General features: G+C 40.3%; 2 protein-coding genes across 2 annotated transcripts; both read left to right on the top strand.

The window, feature by feature from the left end:
• The first annotated feature begins 5,881 nt into the window (after nt 1–5,881).
• On the top strand, nt 5,882–9,974 carry commd3 (COMM domain containing 3). The gene is made up of 8 exons (XM_005912083.3): nt 5,882–6,061; nt 6,931–7,042; nt 8,103–8,166; nt 8,276–8,310; nt 8,888–8,948; nt 9,028–9,084; nt 9,219–9,272; nt 9,811–9,974. Exons 1-8 carry the CDS (start codon nt 5,923–5,925, stop codon nt 9,868–9,870), a joined length of 582 nt encoding a protein of 193 aa, XP_005912145.1. The 5' UTR covers nt 5,882–5,922; the 3' UTR covers nt 9,871–9,974.
• Nucleotides 9,975–11,157: 1,183 nt separating this feature from the next.
• Nucleotides 11,158–21,114, top strand: bmi1a (bmi1 polycomb ring finger oncogene 1a). The gene is made up of 10 exons (XM_005912081.2): nt 11,158–11,550; nt 15,207–15,342; nt 15,585–15,681; nt 16,106–16,161; nt 16,733–16,780; nt 16,927–17,035; nt 17,627–17,666; nt 17,951–18,049; nt 18,228–18,308; nt 19,667–21,114. The coding sequence occupies exons 2-10, from the start codon at nt 15,231–15,233 to the stop codon at nt 20,030–20,032; spliced, it is 1,008 nt and encodes a 335-aa protein (XP_005912143.1). The 5' UTR covers nt 11,158–11,550; nt 15,207–15,230; the 3' UTR covers nt 20,033–21,114.
• Nucleotides 21,115–22,542: the final 1,428 nt, after the last annotated feature.

The following is a 22,542-nucleotide window of genomic DNA, read 5'->3' on the forward strand; positions in this document are numbered from 1 at the left end:
CCAACAGGGGGCAGAGTTACTACACAGAAATCTGCTTCTTCTCTCTGCCTCTGTCACGTACGCACACGCACTCGTGGCGACGCTTCGAGACCTGTTGTGTTTCCCTGAAAGCAATTTTCATCCAAATAAGCAGCTGCCTTTAAAATAAATTACCTTTTGAATATGCTCATATATTTATATACACCTCGGTTGCGCTCCGCTGTTTGTTTGTTTGTTTGTTTAACAGGACCAGGTTGGGGACGTGCAGCTCGCTCCTGTGTTTCTGATCTATGGTAGAAAATGAAGCTGAGAGTCTGACAGAGAAATCACTTTTTCTTTTCTTTTCTTTTCTTTTCTTTTCTTTTCTTTTCTTTTCTTTTCTTTTCTTTTCTTTTCTCCCGGGAACAATGGTTAAGTGATGCAATGTTTAGGTTTGGAATCAGTTTACAGTTTTACAATAAAAGCGACAGATATGAATCACAGTCAGCCTGCTCGGACTTATTCTTTATTCTCATAGGGGCCTCATTGTTACACCGAGGTCCTGACCCCGGAGGCGGTTATTTGGGAGTTGTGGTTTCTTGCTCCTCCATGTTTAATTGAAGTAAAAAAAAAAAAAATCTCATTTGGAGCTGGAAAAATGCAAGGAATCAATGTGCGAAAATGCATATAGGTGCTTTTTTTTTCACCGTTAAAGTTTCATTCGTTTCACTTGAATGCTTTCATAAAGCTCTTTGCTATTTTCATTTTATTACATTGATTTTAGCTAATGAGTGATCAGGTTTACTTACATTTTTAACTCACAAAAAAAAAAGACTGTAAGGGGAAAAAAGTTCAATAAATGACTGTATTTTAAAGATGTGAGCTTTTGGTTTGATGTTACATTACCAACTTTGGTTCAATCTCAAATTGCCACTTCCAAAAAAATAAATATAAAGAAAAAAATGTATTAAAACTAAACATGTATTAATCCCATTGAAACAGTTTGAAATGATTGTTTGATGTTTTGTTCCAGGATATGAGAACTTTCTCACTGATCTTACTCTGCACATAAATGTGCGCTTTTTAGTTTTAGCTTCCTTCCTTTCTTCTTCTTCTTCTTCTTCTTCTTGTTTTTGCTAGAATATGTCAAATTTTTCAGTTTGTGCCTGTAAGCTCACAGATTATATTTGTGCACAGTTTAAGCACCAATTTGTCAGTGAAGCTAACAGCAGCTTGCTTTAGTTCGTTGTAAAGTCTCTCTTTTTAAAATAGGGTTTATTATCATTTTAAACCTTTGCACAATCTTTTACACTTTGAAGGCACACTCAGTGGAATCTGTGCGTTTTGCTCTGCATGTGAGAGCTGTAAATAAGTCAGACAATTTAAGAACATCACAGATCTAGATAGATATCCATCTCACTAGCTAACCCTGCTTGTTATTATTCACATTGTGGATAATAACAGTCAGATGTCCATCAGCGTTGATCTTGTTTGAGCATTAGGGAAACAGAACAAATGGAGGGTGCTGGAAGTGTCTCTGCTTAAGTAAAGGACAAGAAAAGAAAAAAAATCAGTTCAGCATATTCTGAAATACATTTACATTACTCTCAGTTTGTCTTAGTTACCAGCATCCACGCTCAGGCAACACACATACAGACTGGATTTATTCTCTAACCTTTAGACATGAAAGTCAGGCCAAGCATGCGCTGACAGTTTTGTCTAAAATCAGGCCACAAGTAACCTGCTCTAACCCTGAATAGTTTTGCTATATAAACTCCTGGATCTATAAAGTTCAGGTTGTGTTTCAGTAAGATTTCTGCTCATGTTTAAAGCTTTACTGCATGCTGAGAAGCCGCCACACATGTCTGTATTTTAGGATTTTAAAGGAATCCTGTTTAATTCAGCTCCATTTGATATTTGGCCAGAATGGAAACTTTAAAAAAAAGGACAGGCAACAGCTAAACCGGCAACAACTCAAAAAATCAGCAGCTCACAATTTAGTTAATTTCAGTCTTTTGGAGGAAAAAAAAAGTGTTAATATCAGCTCCCCTTCACCTTTTCTCCCCCTTTGCTTCTGGCTTTTCTATAATAAGATCTCAACTCTCTGTGTGTGTTTGTGCTTGGCAGGGATAATTAGTGATAATTAACACAAAGATTCAGCACTTTTATGAGGTCTGTAATTAATTTACATTTTGGGAGTAATAAAACTGGTCAATGTAGAAAAAACAGGAAGATCAGCCCCTGTTTGAAGGAGCTGCTCACTGAAAACCATTAGACTTCTACTTCTTCTGCTTCTTTCATGAGCAGTTTTGTCTTTTATCAGCAGTGTTGTGTTACCATTAGTGTATGAATGTAATTGTTGAAAAGAATAATTGAACTTTACCCTGCTTATGTGAGCACACAGAGAGTTATTACCAGTTTTGCAATAAAGCAGGTAACTAAAATTTAACAAAAGAATATTTACTGCACTGTGCTGCCTCCCTTTGCAAAAAATGAGCTCAGGCAAGATCAGCACGGATGCTTGTAAATGACTGCATTTCCCCTGAATGTGCTTCCATGTAAGAGAAGAAGGTGATTAAGGTAAGGAAGCTTTCTCTGTTTACATATAGCTCGTTCACGTGGTAAAAAGCCACAGGCCAAACAAAACAAATAGTCTTCAAGAGTGAAGACAGCAAATGTAGACAACGTCACAGGAACGATGGCAGGCAGTTTTCTTGATTTGTGTGCTTAATGATTGGCTAAGAGGAGAATATGCGGTTGTGGAAAGAAATGACCGAATGCATCAAAAAATAATAAAATGTATGCATGCTGTCAATCCAGACCAGAGTCTGCAGAAACAGATCTGAATGGCAGGTTACAAGTACAAGTCCATGTTTACGTCAGACCTCGTTTTGGACTTTATTACAACAGAAATAAATACAGTGACGGTGTGTGACCTTGTGTTCTCCCAACAAGCTGGTTCTGGAAATGCCTCGGTGTTGACATCTTTTCTAAGGTCACGTTACCCCGGCCTCTTCTTAAAGGGGATGTTTATAGTTTGTTTTTTATGTAAAGACAGACAGTGAGGAGGAATTATGGGTTAAACAATGAGATCATTTGACTTCACTGGCCCTCAGTCAACTATGGGTTATAATCACGAAAAGAAAAGAGGAACAAAGCGGAATCGATTACAGTGCAGATACAAAACTTCCCTTTGGCATTTAAAAACACAAAAAGCAGGGATGTGTTTGTAGGTTATGTGTCATTGTTAAAGAGGTTGTTTCTTTTTTATATATAAAATGAAACAACTTCATCAGCAGTGTCAAGGATGGTAAAGGTTAAGAGAAACTGTCCGTTGAGTTGCGCATTTAACAGCCACAATGACGCAGAATAAAAAGGGCACGCGTGTGGTTCACGGTTCGTTTGTATGTTAAACAGATCAGGCAAAATAAAGGGTTAAAGAGAAAAAACAAAACTTATGATTAAGTATTAAGTTTTAATTCATGAGCCCGAGTTCGAATATTTTTATTCATATTTAATTTTTAACGAGACTTTTATTTTGAAGGTATTAGAAACTGCTTGTAAACCACATTATGCGATGTATTAAACTGTACATGTCTAAAAATATTGAGCCTCGGTGTTAATCGCGCAATGTATGACCGGGAAATTGCGAATGTTTGACGTCAGGCTCGTGACGCAGATCCCCAACCAAAGTTGGAGCAGGAGGTTGGAGAAATCCACGCACTGAGACCTATCTTGGAGGAAAAAGCACGGCGGCACTGAGGGAGTGAAGGCTAATCTATTTCACAACCCGACCCGGAGCCGAAATGGACTTTGGACAAAGCGCGGAGTCAGAGGTCACTCCGATAGCTGCAGCGTGTGTGGCCGAGCAATAGACCGCAGTCCAGAGCATTCCTAGATAATGAACGGCAGGCAGACCACGGTCTCACTGAGAGGATGCGATGCTGTCTAAAATTAGCGTCGCAATTTATGCAACCACCGACAGACAACAATTGACAACTATAAATGGATTTGATATCTTTTTAATTACTGCAGGGAGTCATAAAATAAAAATTTAAGCATCCGAGTTGCACAAAGATGGAAGAGACAGCTCGAGGGGGCAAACTCCAAGTCAAGAAGAATAAAGAGTAGCCAATAAGAAGTCAAGTGCTCGCTGATTTTGTAGTTTCCATGTGCAAAAGTGAATTTCCTTTCTTTTCAGTTCGTGGCAGTTTTATACTTTTCACTGGATTCCAAGCCTGGACTGCGTTACGCACCGACTCCACATATTTAAGGCTCATAATGGAAATTTAAAAGTGACCTATTTACGGCTCACCTCATGACTGCCTCGAGGCTTGAGCGAGGAAGTTTCCGACACGCGCAAAAAAAGAAAGACGTCACATGTAATAAATACTAAACGCCCTGACCGAAATGCTTTGGCGAGCACCGGGGAGCAAATATGAGCTGTGTAGAGTAACTGCCCCAAAAAGAAATGCGTAATGCCAGCTCAAATGCGAAGTGGGTGAAGATGCCCTAAAAAAACCCTCGTTTCATCTGTTTATCTGGATGTGTATATTAGATTTAGCATGAGAACCCAGCTGTGCAAATCAGATGGTTGCTTTAGATAACTGTATAGTTGTGCAACAAAAAAAAGATCCTGGAAACCGCTGAATGAGTAAACGAATAAAAGTATGCACCGTGATATATATAGCAATAATTAGTGCGCTAAATCTGATTTGATAATACAATGACAATATTACACAGTCCACACCTCAATAAGTCGCCCACGATCGCATCTGCTCATCCTGGTCCGTCCCGACCTCAGAGGGTGGAAGACCGTGGCATTGTGCTCGTTCTCAATTAATAGATTAGACACGATGTAGAAATATCAGAACTAATACAATACAGACAGAGTTGTGATGAAGAAGGAGTGGGGGTGTCTTCGCTCTGACGGCTGGACTGCACAGCATGCAAAGTCACACTGTAGCACAGCTGTACGAAGTGTTACAAGATGTTGATAATGTTGCTCATCATCTGACACGATCCACGTCTCTGCTATCTAAACTAGAAATGCTTAATCTCACCCCCACACCCACACCCTTATCTCCCTTACATGATCTATATCCTCCCTAGAACCAGCCTATTTATTTGTGTCCTCTATAATGGACATTTGTTTCTGGTCTAGATATAATTTTGAGTTATTTGAGCTACCCTACTAAGTCCTTCACTAAAGGGCATCCTGGGCTTTCCATTGATATCTCACGTGTTTGGGTGGCAGGAAATGACAAACAAGTTCAATAGGAAGCTTATTTTTTCTTCTTTTCTCGGGAGGATATGACCTAAAAATCTTTTTTTTAACCTGTGTTGCACTTCACCACAGACTCCCGCCCCGTACTTTGTGTATCTGGCTAAATAACTGAGCAATACTGACCGGCAGCAAGTCATAAACCCAATATCCCAGTGTCAGTGTAATCGCTGCTAAACGCTTGTGGATAATATTGCTCATAGAGAGGTATGTGTGAATACTTGGAGGTCTAGTGGTCTAGTTAATACCGGGGACAACTGTAACCCGGTAAATCCCACAGTCAGAAACCAGCTATGGGGATGATTACACTGGATATAGGGTACAAATCTAAATAAAACTGCGTGGCAAAGCGTTTAAACGTATCCGTGGTACCGACAATAGAAAAGCTTGGGGGTCGCAGATGTTATTATTTATTTATTTATTCTTTCGCTGTTCTGTATATCACTGATCCGACTGGAGGATAAAACAGCAGTGATGAATCGCACAATTAAACAACAAACCTATATTAATACAATAAATGAATGAAGGTCTTCTCGGAGATCCACAATACGCTGTAGTGTCTTCCCCATTCAGCAGCCCCGAGTCTGCCTCTCTCTCGCTATAACCTCCCACAGCCCTCTGCTTCTCCAGATCAGCTGATCCGTCACGTGGTCTGATGTCGTGGGTCACCCTTTTGCAAAATGGAGTTGTCTGAGTCTGTGCAGAGAGGGCTACAGTCTTTAGCAGACCAGTCCGCCTTCGACCACGGCAGCTTCCAGGTGCTGGTGGACGTGTCTTTCCGGAGTCTGCTCTCCTCTCACGGCGACCCCACAGTCCTCGGTGAGCTGCTGCCTCTCCGCGCGCCGCTGCTTTTGTCTCCGCTGTTGCTTCCGGTTTCTCTCCGGGTGTGAGCGTGCGGCGGAGCTGCCTCGGTGTTTGCGGATTTTTACGGCTCTGCTGCGCGCTGCGAATTAACCCGACGGATCCCTGCGTTTATTTTAAGACATTTCACGAGTCCGAGTGGCCGCCTGCTGCCCATCAGCTGCTTTAAAGCGACCCGAGTCTTTTCGAGCTGCCTGCTTTGCATTCAGCAGCAGTCGCACAATCACACACGGCCACTCGGGATCCCTTTTGTCATTTAAACTGGCATCAAGTCCGCTCGGAGTATTAGAAAGACCACGATGGTCATTTTAGACTCTAATAGTCCGATCTGATCTCGTACACACATCCGATTGACGGCTGTAATCGCTCTCAGCAGACCGGCGAAGCGCCCTGCATGCTGATGCTGTTAATCGGCTCGAATTTGTCTTGTAAATATAAATGATGCAAAATGACAGCAGACTTTTGCTCGATGTAGGTTCTAGTTTCATCACAGCTGCTTCAGCTGTTTTCACAGACCATGTGTCGTCTAACCTCTGCGGCACCCAATCCCATTTTTACTGCGGAATTATTTAGAAAGTGAAGTACTCACTAGACAAACAAACAAAGGACCCCCCACCCCCTCCACCCCACCCCAGGCTGATGCAGCACAGGGGGTCCCATTCACATGCAAATTATCAATGATTTCCATTCTGCGCGTCAGTGTGGAGAAACCAAAGTATATGGACCCTGCATCAGACGTACACGAATTGGCTTCTCTGTTCCGCCCAGTAAGAATGTTGTAACAGCAGCATTCCTCATTCCGTCTTTCTGTTTTTTTGTCATTTCAGATCAGCCCGAGTTTAACCAGATAGACCAAATCCTGCTGAAGCAGAGCCACACAGCTGCCGTCACCTTCATACTGGAGGCGGTCAAACAAAACGCAGACCAGTCCACGATAAGGTACGAGACGGCACACAGAGCATTTACTGTCCACCCTGTGTGCAGGTGGTGGTTATAAATTGGACACAAACAACCTTATCTGTTGCCCGCATGAGAGTCTCCCTCCCATAACACACGTAACAGCCTGTCCTTATGATACAGATGGATCCTGTAGCCTACACTGCCTACACTTTCTTTTGTTTTCTTTGTGTGTGTGTGTGTGTGTGTGTCGCGCCTTGTTTGACCCTGACCTCAAACCTAACCCTTTCAAAGCGAAGCACCTGAAGTAGCGCGCTATTTACAAGCAGGTCATTTCATGACGTTGAGCCAAAACCGCGCTGTTTTCATGCCTCTAACAATATGCAAGGAGACAATACTTCCAGAATTCACCTCCAAGGGGACTTTTAAGTGTGGTCTTTATGTATAATTACTGCAGAACAAAGCGACTCGGGGTTTTAGTAAAGCATCCGTTGAAGTTCTGAAGCTCGATAGCAGGACTTATTATTCTCATCTTGAAGTAGGTATGAAGGAGCTTGCAAGCTGCCAGTGGAGCCATAATGTCTCCAGCAAATTAGTGCTGTAGTTACGCTGTTATACTTGGATCTGTGGTATTATTTATACATCTCACGAGTTTCTCATATGTAGCATTTTTTCCTCTTTGTTTTGTGTATTTTTTTCAGCTGAAGATTTTTTTCCCCACTTGATCCAAGTGGTGTTGGATGTTCAAGGTGTAGAGGATGAACTGTACGCATGTCCCGAACAAGCAAGCGTTAGTTTAAAGCTGCAAACGCTTTAGATTTCTATTATATTATTATATTATTATTACTGTTATTATTAATAATATTTTACTCATTGCTTCTCCGCAGTCTTAACTGCAAGCAAGTCGGTTTTCAAAGTCTGCTCACAGAACCTGTGCAACAAGCTGAATTAAACTAATTGTTCCTTGGAATTGGATGACGAAAGGAATGCATGCAATTCTGCTGTCTCCATATGAACTCCCTGCTGCTTTATGTAAAGCTGTCTAAGTGGACTTCCTTTCTGGGAACCAGCTGCGTTTTAAAGTATTGTCTTCTCCGTTCAGTTCCAGCCTTGAAGAGCTCACATTCAGCGCAGACAGAACAGAAATATTCTACAGCGCATACCAGGTAGCCTACATTCCAAACTAGGACGCATTTATTTCATCCTTTTTTTTCTTTTGTTGTTTTTTTTTTTGCCAGACTTGCCAGCAGCTAATTGGTGCTTTTTGTTTTGCAGAAACATAAAAAAGATTTGGAGCGTCTTTTAGCAAGGTAAGGCATCGCTGCGTGGTTCGAGCTGGCAGTGCTTAAGAGATTTGTGGGGCTCATGTTATTTTAAGGTGTTTGCTTCGCTCTCTGGGGATGCCATCACAGCCTACTATTGCCTAGGCTTTGTTTGTTTATTTATTATTTATTAATTACTTAATTGTTTTGGTAAAACTCGAGTCGCAAATTTGCACAATTATTAGCCGAATGATTTGACACGTTGAAAACTGGATATTCGAGGTCTGGAACGGATGTGCTAACGTGGGAGGAAGAGGAGATGAGTTGTTGTTCTAGTCAGTATTTAAGCTTCTCCGCGCCAAGATTAACTGACTTGTAAATGTGGATTTATGACGTGCTAACAAACAGCTTTTTGTAGAAGAGCCACCATATATGCAAACGGATTTAACTGCAGAAAACCACCTGATGCGTAAAACCCCTGTGACGCACGGCAACTTTAAGAGTTTTTAAGAGTTTTTTAGGAGTTTTGGTCATATCATTAATTCTCTGCCTCCTCGCCGAATGAATGGGCAATATTTTCTACAGAAGCAAAGATGACTCAGTCTCTCCTGTCTTTCTCTTATAGCATAGGAAGGGGTCTACCTCACATTACCGACGCTTCGTGGCGCCTGGAGTACCACATGAAGGTGAGATCGCGAGACTAATTTCTGTCTGTTAGCGGTATATCATTTGTTGTGTGTTTCTAAAATGTTGCTTCTCCCACAGAACGGGCAGGTGGATAAAGTCAACGATTCTTTCTATTTGATATCACTGAACACTGAGGTAACAGCCGCAGCTTTACTTTTCTACTTTCCAGCATTTATATAAAGTCTGGTATATTTCAATGGGTAACAGGACGCTTATGTTTGCTCCTTCTTTCTTCCTTCCTTTATTTATTTATTATTATTATTTTTTAGAATGAAGGATCCTCAGAGGACATCAACTTTACTTGCACAGTGGAGCAGCTCCAGGTAGAGGAAAACTCTTGGGGTGGATAATTGTCTCGCAATTGCGTCTTACCTGTGCCATTACGCACTACAGTCACATTTATTAGCAGTCCTAAACAATCTAACCACGGAACTTATTGCTCTGTGGTAGCTCTCCTTATCGAAAGGGGTGTGGACCTTTCAGGAAAAAAGTCAACGTGGGAAATTGTAATATTATGTCCATGCGGTAGCTATTTTTTTCTTCACGGATTCTGATTTTGATTGAGACAGAATCGCTACGATCCATCCTTTACTGCAGCTCACTTTAACAGAAAATAATGAACAGACTTGAAAAAGGTTAAAAATGTTTTGTAATCATCGTGGAAACATCAGCAGTGCCTTTTATAAAATCAGAGACCTGCTGATATCAGCAGCTCTGGAATGATTGGATGAATGCAAGCCGTCAGTCATCTTCAGTCTAATCAGCCTGAATCTAAAGTCGGAAATTAGTCTAATCATTGTGCATAAATAATATATCTTTTTATATAAATGGATAAATGTTGATCGGTGTCTGCCTTTTCAGGATTTGGTGGGGAAGTTGAAAGACGCCGCCAAGACTATGGAGAAAGCCAGTCAGATGTGAAGCTTGTGTCCACTTTCGTCCCCTTTATACCTGCCACTGATGTGTCACGTGTGTTATCAACCCAACAAATGTATTTGAAAGAAAAATAAAATAAATAAAATCTTCTTTGTTCTTTGACTGATTTCAGGATTTTGGTGTGTTACACGTCTTCCAAGAACTTCCCCTTTAGGACTGGAGAAAAATATTTTATTAAAAGATTAATTTGAACGTGTGTACAGTAAAGAAACTACACCCTCGCGTTGTTTAAACAGCTTGTGTAGGATTTCTGACATAGCTGCACGACAGCGGTGTCTTTTTTTCTTTCTTTCTCTCGAAGTATTTGTTACCACAAGAGTTTCAGCCCAGCCTTTCTTGAGATCTCTATTTTTAAAAGGCTATTATCAGAGATCTACGGCTTTCTCGCGTCATGAGAATTTTAGTCCATTCACTAAAAAACAAAACAAAACAAACAAACAAAAATAAAGCTCCCCGAGCTTTTTTGCGTCCACCTCAGCTTGAAAAGTTCAAAGCTCCTCAGCTGAAGCAGCACGGCGGCTCGGATTCCGTAAACATCCGAGATGCCATCGTTTTCAGCGGAGGGTTAAGGCTCCAATTCATCAAGTGTGGAAGTTTATTCTTCTTCTTTTCTGCACAGCGTGTCAGGACAGACTGTGACAAAGGTTTGACACCAGGGCCATTTGTCATATTGGCGTATTTTCCACCAAGTGCGTGGGATCTTCAAAGCAATGAGCTGGATAGCTTAATAAGACAGCCACTTGGTACCTCAATAGATTTTGATGCGTTTGATGGTCAAAACGACACGAAGTTGTGCGAGCGCGTGTGCTGCTGCTGTTATTTTTGACATCAGAAAGAGGGCACACCGAGAGCCTACTTTCTACATCTGCCTGCTCCAACCATTGTGCCCTTCGCTTTCTTTCTTTTCTTTTAAATTTTGGATACCCATCAGGACATATTGAGCCTCGTCGTGCTGAAAAGCGACCCAAGCTGCATGGATGTGCACCGTGTGTTATTTTAAATCATGCGTCACACTTAAAAAAAAGACCAGAATAGATCGACAGTAATTTGTGAGCGCCCTTAAGCAGCTTCTCGGTGTCGTTTCAGGTCGAGAAAAAGGCACAAACCGCTAAAATAAAGATATGTTTGTTAAAAACGCGCCCATCGCCTGTAAATCAGCCTTTTTCCCTTCACGTCTTTGCTACTTTGCACATACGTAGATCAGTAGAAACAGCATACACCGACAGTAATTTCTAGGCACCCTTAAGCAACCAGACCACGTGACCAGAGCGGGGCGGTCGAACTACAAGCCATTTTGGGGACGGTGTCAGTTTCCACGGAGCACACACACACACTGCTGCGTTTTACTGGGGGGCGAAGCGGATATTTTGGAGGCAAAGTTATCGGTGCCGAAGTGGGAAGCTTTCCGAGCCGGAGCCGAAGGACCGGGATCTCTTGGAAGGCGTCTGTCGGACACGCACACGCCGCGCAATCGCCGAGGAAACGGGGAGTTTTTATTCGCACATCTGAAATGCGCTCCAGTCCGCCGTGCGCTCTCCGCCACTGACAGCGTCTGCAGCCTGCTTCAAGATGGCGGCTCTACTCCTATTCATTTTCTGCTGATCGCCTCCCAACTTTCATTGTCTACTCGCCTCGGTGCCCACCGATTCCCGGCCGAACCTTCAGGTACGTCTCCTTCGATATCGTCTCTAACTAACGGGGCGAAAGGGCGAGGTTTGGGCTTTGTGTCTTTGTGTTTTCCCCCCGCTACGTCCAGCGGTGGATGTGGAGCTTTCAACGGTGGCTGCAGCGATCACCGACGTGGAGCTCCGTGTGTGGGTCTGCGCACCACTTTTCCCCCCCAGCAAAAGATGTTCCCCGCTCGGCTATAAACGCCAATTAAGGGTCGGGCACATTCGCTCCTGCTTCTCCTATCGTTCAGTTACGCGTCCGTATAAGTTGGTCACGGTTCGGGTTTGCATTGCGTCGTTGGGATTTATGTAAAGTGGGAGACCCGAGGCGAACCAGGCTGTGTTGGCTGCGATGCGAGGAGCAGCAAGTGCTTCAAACGGTCCCCCTGCGTTCGTGTTTCCACGTAGAGTCTTCATTTTATAGAGTTTGGATCTTTGGGGTGATGGGAATTGGGTGGCAGGTTGGTTTTCGGTGAACGTGACCGGATGTTGGATTTATTAACTTAACTTGGATCGCTCCCGTGAACGTGCCAGGGAGGCAAACCGTTTCCACCGAGCATAAATGTTTCATGACGGCTGCTTTGTAAACACTGGATTGTCGTTAAACGCGTATACGGACTACAACTGGCTGTTTACGTTTTGGTGTGTGCTTGTCCTGAGTGGGAAGGATGGTTATTAAATTTAAATTTAAAGAAGAAATTAAGAAGGGAGAGAGAGAAAAAAAATTGGCGACTACAAAGGAGTGGCTGTGCCTCTCCAGGCAGTCTGAAGCTCTGGTAATTCCACTTAAATTCACATGAGCTGTAGCCAACACAGACTGTTTGTTTGACAATTAAAAGCTCATTATGGATCGCAATAATTCCCACCTTTATACGGTCTGTGTGTTGGCGCACACTGTAGCTCCCAGTCTGGTGATGGGCGCAAGCTAGTGTTTCCTCTGTAGAGAGCGAGGGGGGGTAAAAAATTATCATTTTACCCATGAACGCTGGTGTAGACCTTGTGTGCACTTATAATGGGTTAAATGAATCTATCCCCCCGAAACACACACTCCACCACCACCCGCTTGGTTTTTGCAGGTTGACAGGCTCACATGTGTGTGAATAGGAGCGATCATGTAGCCCAGCAGACTGGATGGAGTACATCCACTGAGTAGGGAGGCATTTACACGGAATAAACGTAATTCCTTTGATACGTTTTAGTCCTGTGGTCAGTTCTAATCAGGAGCTATTTAAGCCACGGTTTTCTAAATGAACTCACAGCGGCTGATGTGTTTCTTCTCCTTCTTTTCTTTTTGCCATCCCAGTTTTTTTTAATTGGGTTATTTCCAGCTTCTGTTGATCTACATGTAAGAGGTGAACGCTTTACAAGAGGAACTGGTCTCGTCTGGGAATAAATTAGGTTAGCACGGCTTTTACGGGTCACTACAGAAACCGATGGAAATCTCCAATTTAACGTGTCTTGTTTGAAAGAATTTAAGATGTACTAGTTGTGGAGAAATAATTGATGGCCTGCTGTCAGCACCAGCTACAGCTTAAGCCAAATTATCAGTAAAAAAATAAAATAAAATAGAGGAAAGCCCGTGTTGTGCACAAACCTCTGCATTCAGCGTATTCCCAACTGAATCCAGACTGTATTGTTTGATTTTTGGCCATTCAGCAATATTCGTTCCCAAAGCGTATTAACTTTATTTTGGATTTCTTGGCTGACCTGACTTGAAGTCTTATAAAGTGAGTAGGCAGGTCACACACACACACACCCTGGCAGAGGGGAAAGCAGTTGTCCAAACACCAGCCAATCGATTAATGGCGCAACAGGCTCCCTGCATATATGTAGGCATTATCCATCATTATCCGTGTGTGAGGCATCCTTTGAACCGATTTGCTGTCCAAACTTGCCCGCAGTGGTCTGTTCACAGGCGGCCAAGGAGAGGTCGGTTGAAGCATTGAAAAGCAGCCGGGACTCGGGCATGGTGCCGACTGTGGCTCCATAAAGTAACAGTGTGGGTTCCGAGCTGGGCAGGCTGGCTCTCATCCAGCGTTTAAAGAGGGCTCACCCGCTCATATTCACTCTTTACCCCGGATAGACTTTTAATGATTGCATTAAATTAAAAATAAAAATAAAAAATGACAGCACCCAGCCGCGATAATCTTTACAAGTCCAACTTTAAAAAACAAAAAAGTGCGCCAGACTGGTCATCTTTTTCGAGACCAATTTGCCCACCGGATCGTAACTACCGGATAAAAATCTGAAGACCGGGATCCTTTGGCATCTGGTGACTTTACTCTACCGCCCTCGCTTTTTTGTTGAAATGCACTCGAGCACAGAGTGTAGCCTACATTCGACATTCGTGTTTGATACATGGACTGTGCGGTGCTTGAACTGGAAATGGCGCAGAATAAATGGTTTGTAATGACCCAGCGTGCGCCTCAACTTCGGCGCAGTCGCTGGCGTCTGGCCATATTGGTGCTGCGCGGTGTTGATGAAAAAAGCGCAAAGCGAATCAAAATAAAGCTGAAATCTCTCTCTCTCTCTCCCGGTCGGACTCGGACGCTCCTCTGTGTCTGGCTCACAGATACATAAAGCTCGTGTAAACACCTCGGGGTGGGCTTCATTCGCCCCCGTTAGTAGGAAACCCCGCAGCCCGTTGAACCGATACATGCTTCTTTTTTTCCTCCACAAAATGGCAGCCGTGCTGTCGGCAGCCTGGCAGCCCAGCGGCTGTGTGTGTGTGCACGGAGGGACTCGGAGACTCTGTCCTTCCTCGTTCCCACTCTGCACACGGGCACGGCTCGCCGTGTTGTTTTTGTTTAGACATGCTGTCGTTCTGGTCACTGGCGACGAGCCATGTGGGCTAAAAAAGCAAACGGGGTTGCCATAGAAACGCTCAGGTTTCCCCGTGGCTTGTGTGGCACACCTGACGCAGTGAGTGGGTGCCTCATATTACCCACCCCCCTGCGCGCGCGCGCGCACACACACACACACACACACACACACACACACACACACACACACACACACACACACACACACACACACTTTCACCCAGTCACCCCGGTGCGCCCGTGTGGATGATATTAGCCCACTAATATTGGCAAAATTCGCCAAACCCCACAGAACATGGCAACCCAGTAAGGGGGTTACCCACTTAACTAAAGGTTTCGGTGCTAGCTGGGTCTGATTTATTTAATTTTTCACATTGTCACAGGTTTTCGTTTTTACCCCCACATTTGCGCTCTTGGTTTAAACCGTTTTCGATTTCGCTTAGAGTTTAAACCATCCATGTTTTTAAAAGTGCGCGCAAATCTGAAGTTGCGGGAGGTCAATATTCCCGTGCCGTGCCTCAGATTTGGTTCCTCAAAGCTCGACCGCTGCTGCCGCTACTATGTCATTAAAGATGCTGAGCTAAGGCGAAGGAAAGTGGGGAGCGCACGGCTCCATCGATCTCAGCGGAAGTGATTGATTTATGATTATTCGCCGCTGCCTGTAAATCTGCCAACGAACGTCTTTCCCTCTGGTTATTTCTGGATCGGCATAAAGGTTGATGTTGCTTTATCACAGTCCAAGCAAACAGCAGTCTCGTCCAAATGCTCCGCCGTGCGTTGACAAACCTCTGCGTGCTTTTGTTTTGACCTGTGCTCCTTCTGCGTGCAGGGATTGTTGTTCCTTCCTCTCAACATGCATCGGACGACCAGGATAAAGATTACCGAGCTCAACCCTCACCTCATGTGCGTTCTGTGTGGAGGATACTTCATAGATGCAACCACCATCATCGAATGTCTTCATTCATGTGAGCAAAACTCGTCTAATTTCATTTCATTTAATTTTTTTATGGGTCAAAATCAGTTCATATCACCCGAAGCTGCTAAATGTGAGATATGTTGGATTAAATTTAAACATTCCCAGTCTTCTTTTTTCAGTGCTGCAAAATGTATTTCTTGCTCTTGCTCTCTTTTAAACTAAATTTGGCTCCTCAGGAAATGCTTTCAGATCTCATCAGACATTAACAGTTTTTTTTCATCTGTTTTGCAGTTTGCAAGATGTGCATTGTGCGCTATCTGGAAACCAGCAAATACTGTCCCATCTGTGATGTACAAGTGCACAAAACCAAGCCACTGCTCAACATTAGGTGAGAACTGTGCTTACCATGCTCTCTGCATTTTGCTCAGCTGCCCCCGTTGTTATTGTTACCTTTTTCAGGGCCCATATAAATTTGGTTCTAAAAGTTTAGTGACGCCCGATGGCTTGAATTTAACCCCTTAAATATGATTTTTCTGTTCTTTTTAAACAGTGTAGAACGTATATTTTCTGCCTTTGCAATCTTAAGCGAATACATTACTTGTTTTCGGTTTCCTTCCCTTTGTGGGTTCCCCACTAAACAGCTGAATCAGCCTCTGATTTAAACATTCAGACATGAGAAACACATGTAGGCGTGTAGGCGACATGACATGTTTGAGGTTTTCCACAGCGATGAATACTGGTCTCATTTTTTCAGACAAGAATTGGTTTTAAATACTTGACTGAAGTTTCTTTTCCTCTCTCTCTCTCTTTAGGTCTGACAAAACTTTACAGGACATTGTGTACAAACTGGTCCCCGGCCTCTTCAAAAGTAAGAGTCGCATTTTTACTGTTCAGTCTGACTTTTGCACGTAAATTTGTCTCTGCAAGTATATTAAAATAAGAATAAATGAACATTACCGATGAGGGTATATGTAATGGCATTTGGATATGGTGTTTATGTTGTGTAGTGGAAAGCTTTGCATTGAAAAACTTGAAGTTTCATCTTGACAGTTAATTATTTGTTGTAAAGTGCAGAGGGGTGTTGAATTGGGATGACGCTGAGTGTTATGGTCATCAAATCTGTCTGCTTTTCTTGCTGCGAGCACTAGAAGTTCATTAAAACAAGCTGAGACAGGTTCAAGCAAAACAGTTTTCAGGGTCATGTCTCATATCACCCATCTGTAAGACCGAAATGTTGGAGAATCAAATCATTATTTCCATGAATTCTCACATCGATGCCACAGTTTTAATCTAGCTTTTCTTGTGTTTCGACAAATATTTATTCCTGGAAGTCACAATATTAAGGGTCGCTGAGAACTCACATGGTTTCTGAAATAAGGTAATAGTGGGAAGTGAAAGTGAATGGATTGGTAATAACACGCCTTTCTGAATGTCTTCAGATGAGATGAAGAGGAGAAGAGACTTTTACGCAGAGCACCCCGTAGATGGTGAGTCAGAAAGAAAATGTTCTTTTCTTTCTTTCTTTTTTTTTTCTTTTGGCGAAATATTTTCCACATCAGAGAGTCTGCTGCGCTGTAAACGCAACATATAAACCCACCCTCACATCCAGCCGTGCATGTGTGTGTTTCTATAGCGTCTAATGGAACAAATGAAGATCGTGGAGAGGTAGCAGATGAGGACAAGAGAATTATTACAGACGATGAGATCATCAGCCTCTCTATTGAGTTCTTTGATCAAAGCAGGTACGCTTGTATTAAAAATACATGGAAATGGAAAATAGTTGTTCCTAAAAGACTACAAAATCTAATATTTATAGAGGTTTCTCGTTATACAGCTGGTATGATACGCTTACAGATATTGCTCCACTATAGCCGATATTATCAGTCTGCTCTAGAATCATCAAAACTAGCTTAACTGACGCTGGTACCATGTTTTATAGATCAAAATACGACATGTCCTACCCACAGTGTGATGTAATGAACAGAAATAGGATCAAGCGTATAATATGACAGATTTTGGTTTTTGTATTCAAATGCCTTTTAATTAATTTTTTTTTAATGGTGTGTAAATTTTAGCTGCCTTTGCTGTCATTATAAAATAATATTCAAGACTTTATTTTAAGTTTATTCTAATGTCTGGAATTTGCCAAAATACTTGACTACAGTAATACTTCACAAAAAAGTACTGCATGAAACATAGTATGTTTAAAAAGAATTTTTTTAAAATAATCTTTCAAAATTTGAATTCTGTTGCTAACTCTGTGTGACTTAGTTTTAGAGTTATACATACGCTGGAAAGTTACTCATGTTTTTCCTCTGTTTTTTGGCGCACAGACTGGGAGGAGCAGTGGAGGACAAGCAGTCAAAAGATCAGGTATCGCACGTTGACTTAGCCACATTTTTGTTTCTGTCATTTTTTTTCATCTTTGCTAACACTTTAGGATTAAAACAGCCTTAGAATAAGGGATAATCAAACATGTGTGGAGACAAACAATTATAATTATGTTCTCTCCAGTGGTAAAGGGCTACATTGTTTTTGCTGCTTTTAAGGTGGACCAGCCTGTGTGTAGATTCTAGTCATTAAATGTTTTATTCCACACGTATGTATATACATATGTATTTTGATTTATTTTTTGTTATAATGTGTTTTATCTGCAGGTGGCTAACAAGAGGTACTTGCAGTGTCCAGCAGCCATGACAGTTATGCATCTGAGAAAGTTTCTGCGCAGCAAAATGGACATCCCAAACACCTACCAGGTCTGTTTAGTTTAATTATTTATTTATTTTCAGAGATACTTACTATAAATGTATCACAAAAAACTGAGAGATATCTTATTTACATATTTAATGATTTCCTCTTACAAAAGGTTATTGCGAAAAACAAAAACAATAAAAAATAAATAAATAAACCCATTCTTTTTTTTTTCCTCTTAAGGTTGAAGTCATGTATGAAGATGAACCTCTGAAAGATTACTACACGCTAATGGATATAGCATATATCTATACTTGGAGAAGGGTAAGAAATATTTTTGCACATTTTTAGAAAGCTAAGGTTTTTTTTGTTTGTTTTTTATCTCAAGATGTGATTAATACACTGCAATTATTGAGTTGTAATTGCAGTGTATTAATTTTTATTGATACACTGCAGTATATTAATAATATTTTCTTTGTTAAATAAAACCATCTCCCTCGGTGTCAGTTAATGTATTTAATCACAATTTATTTTTAAAAATACATTTAATATCAACAAAATTAGGTACTTTTAAAATTTCACCTTGAGACATAAATAGAATAGATACTTACGTTTTGATTGCTGAGCTTTTAAAATATTATTTTATCATTGCGTTGAAGTTTTTGTATATTGTTATATATAGGTTTTTATCGCTTTGTTGTAGCTGGTGTTGTATAGTGTGCGGTCAGTTAAATATAGATATTTTTCTGCTTGTTTATTTTAGTCTTCAAAAACACAAAATCTCCAAATGGGGAAGCTGTTCGAGAAAGAGGGTTTTTGTTCATACATGTTGTTAAAGATGCCAAAATTTAAATAAATAATAATAATTTAAAAAAAAACATATTTACAATATTAAAAACGTTTAAAATTTACGATCAGTTTCCGTTTAAGATTTTAGTCAAATGAACACATACATAACCATGGACATGGTTATATTCGAATTTGTATGGTATCATGTTTTTGTACTCAACCTGAAATAATATGTACTTTGAACATTATTAAATTTTATGTTGCCCCTTTATATATATATATGTGTGTGTGTGTGTGTGTGTGTGTGTGTGTATCAGGGACATTCTGCAATTAGTTATGGTTTTCTATCATGTGTATGCAAAAAGGGGGGAGGGGCAACAAAGGGCACAAGATCTTTATGCCATATGTGGCCTCTGAAACTAACCGCTTTAGATGTATCTGGGTTACTGAGTTGAAAGTAGCAAGTTTATAACAAAACTTGCTACTTTCTGGTCTGGTTATCAAAGTGAATGTACGCCAGGACATGACTGGATCTTGATCTCTATAGAGTAGTGATTAAAAATGGAAATTTGGGGTTAAAAAGTAAATGACCCCCACATATCTTTCCAAGTTTTTTTTTTTGCAAATAAATGAATCAATTCCGTAAAAAAAAATCAAAAACAAGTTTAAAAATTGTAGAAGAAACCCATTAATAAATTAGTTTTTACGACTTTTTTTTACGAATAAAATAGGTTAGATGACCCCGCTTGGTCACTTCAGGGTTAGTTGAGTAACTAATTAAATAAAAAAATAATAATAATTAAAAAAAACTGAATAAAGTTCCTAAAAATGGCGCCAACCCCATTTACAGTTTAAGTTTTAATGTTTTAATAACTTCTTCTCCTCTTCCGCAGAACGGCCCGCTGCCGCTGAAGTACCGAGTCCGACCCAACTGTAAGAAGATGAAGGTGAGCCACGCGCAGCAGGAAGGTCAGAACAGCGCGAGCAGATCCGGGCAGGAGAGCGACTCTGCCAGCGACAAAGCCGGAAGTCCAGCCGGGGCTCCGTCCACGTCCTCGTCTCTGCCGAGCCCCGGCACGCCTGCGCAGTCCCCGCACCCGCACGGCAACAGCAACAACAACAGCAGCGGCTGCACAGTCAACGGGACTCCCACCGCCACAGCCCCGAGCCCTAGCCGACCCTTCACCCAGTTCTGCGGCGGCAACGGCGGCAAACCCCGAAAGGTTTCTCTGAACGGCTCGTCGACCTCATCCGGATGACGCGGGGCTCCAAGCAGTGCCGGACCAGACCAGCCAACGCCAGACACCCGCTCAGCTAATACTGTTTTCATGCCAACGTAGTTACATTGTGTAGACAATGTGCTCTCTCTCTCTCTCTCTCTCTCTCTCTCTCTCTCTCTCTCTCTCTCTCTCTCTCTCCATTTGTTGTTCTCAATATTATGGCGTCATCTGTAAGTTTAAACGTAGTGGAATCGGAGACATTTCAAAATAAAATAAAAAAAGAAAGAAAGAAGAAAGGAAAAGCGGCGTGGGAATTTTGAAAAGAAAACGAGATGTCGAGGGTGGAGGAGGAGGGGAAAAGGAAGTTTGGAAGGATGGAGAAGGACAAACATGTACTTTTTTTTGAAAGAAAAAGCTGCATCTTTATTTTCCTGAAGTGACTGAAGGTGACTCTTCTGTTCCTGTTTTCACGTCTTTCAAATTAAAAGTGTTTATCATGATTACTTCATGTGCGTGTGGGGTGGAAACTTTAAACATGCATGCTCATGGTAGCGCCACTTTCCTTATTTTATTTTTCATTTTTTTTTTGGTCTCAGAGAAGATTCGCTTGTTTGTCCCATGAGTGTAATTTTGGACGTTTTTTTTCTTTTCTTTTTTTTAAAGAAGTGTCCAGGCACACCTTGTACCAATGAAAGGAGAAAACAAAAAAGTTTGTATAGGGCTGTAGGGTGGACAAAAAACCTACGGAAGAAGAATCGACTTTACTTTTTACTGGAAGAAGAAAAACGTTTCTTGTAACTGCAGTGGACTCGGATTGCTCGTCCTCCACGACTTTAACGCTCCGTTTTAGAGAATCCGTGTGTAAATAGAAGCAAAATGCATATTTAATCAGCGGCGATGTTATTCTCTTATTCCCCTTTATTCCGTGGGGATGACTTGGGCTCCTCTTCAGCTTCATTTCATGCTCAACGACAGATGTTTTGATGTCTCTTTGTTTGTTTTTTGTTTTTTTCTTGTGTTTTTTTTTCTTTCCGTATTTGTATCGCTCGATTGTATGGACAAGTTATTGTATTGTTACTGTTGCACAGTATAAAACATCTAAATAAAACATTTTACACTTACTGGCAAAGTCACTTCGATTTTTTTTCTTTCTCCTCTTGAATTTTGGGAGATCATCGATCAGTTTGATGGGTGTAAAATGAAAAAGTCGAACTAAAAGGCAGACAGAGCGCCAGATGTCAGTCTGAATGAGCAGGATTTAGTATGACTCGGTTAGAGAGGCAGGCTCTGCACAGCAAGGACGTGGAGGAGAACTGGCTGGTAAAGAGATAAACCACTGTTTATTCGTTCAGACCTAATTTTGATTTGTTTAACAAGTGGCCTGATTAGACTTCACCGATTTAATCAAAGTATAATTTAAAATGTGTAATTATACAAAAACTACGCTAAAATTGTTGTTTTTCTCTCTGTGATAAGTTATTTTTTGTTTCATTATTGTTATTATTATTTTATTTAGTTTTGCGTTACGCTGAGTATTTATGACTGTAAAAGATGTGATCGATATATATATGTGTAGTGTCATACATGGTGTGTATATATATATATATATATATATATATATTATATATATATATATGTATATATATATGTATATATATATATATATATATATATATGATTGTTGTGTATATTTGTATATATGTATATATATATGTATATATATATATATGTTGTTTATATGTGTGTATATATGTATATATATATGTAATATATATGTATATGTATATATGATATGTATATATGTATATATATATATGTTATATATATGTATGATATTATATATATAGTATATATAGTGATATATATGATATAGATATATATATATATATAGATATATATAGATATATAATAATAGATAGATATAGAATATAGATATAGATAGATATAGATAGATAGATATAGATATATAATATAGATATATATAATATATATATAGATAGTATGATATATATAGATAGATAGATATATATATATAGATATATATGATATATATATAGATCACCATATATATAGATATATATATATATATACTATATATATATATAGAATAGAATATATATAGAATATATATATTATTATATTTATATTATATTTCATGGGTCGCTATCATATATATCATACTCTATATCTCTATAATACTATCTATATTATCTATCTATTATATCATATATCTATATCTATCTTATATATCTATATCTATATCTATTATCTATCTATCTATCTTATCTATCTATCTATCTATCTATCTATCTATACTCTATCTATATTATCTATATTATCTATATATATATATATATATATATATATAGTCGTGTATATATATATATATCATATATATCTATATATATATATATTATACGTGTTATTGTTTTATTTTTCTCCTATTAATCTATCTATCTATTTTTTACATTTTTTATTTAAAAAAAATCCCCCGAGAAATAATAAAAAAATGCAAACGAAAACACAACAAAGGTAAAATTAAAAAAAAA

This window comes from Haplochromis burtoni, unplaced genomic scaffold (genome assembly GCF_018398535.1).
Source record: "Haplochromis burtoni strain Fernald_Lab_line unplaced genomic scaffold, NCSU_Asbu1 Contig_1, whole genome shotgun sequence".
Classification (NCBI taxonomy): Eukaryota; Metazoa; Chordata; class Actinopteri; order Cichliformes; family Cichlidae; genus Haplochromis; species Haplochromis burtoni.

Bases quoted from the DNA above. Each gene is read 5' to 3' on its own strand.
- bmi1a (XM_005912081.2), top strand. From the start codon at position 15,231: ATGCATCGGACGACCAGGATAAAGATTACCGAGCTCAACCCTCACCTC. The intron at 16,162-16,732 runs GTAAGAGTCGCA...GAATGTCTTCAG, and splicing joins GGTCCCCGGCCTCTTCAAAA to ATGAGATGAAGAGGAGAAGA. The intron at 18,309-19,666 runs GTAAGAAATATT...CCTCTTCCGCAG, and splicing joins ATATCTATACTTGGAGAAGG to AACGGCCCGCTGCCGCTGAA.
- commd3 (XM_005912083.3), top strand. From the start codon at position 5,923: ATGGAGTTGTCTGAGTCTGTGCAGAGAGGGCTACAGTCTTTAGCAGAC. The intron at 8,167-8,275 runs GTAGCCTACATT...TTTGTTTTGCAG, and splicing joins TATTCTACAGCGCATACCAG to AAACATAAAAAAGATTTGGA. The intron at 9,085-9,218 runs GTAACAGCCGCA...ATTATTTTTTAG, and splicing joins TGATATCACTGAACACTGAG to AATGAAGGATCCTCAGAGGA.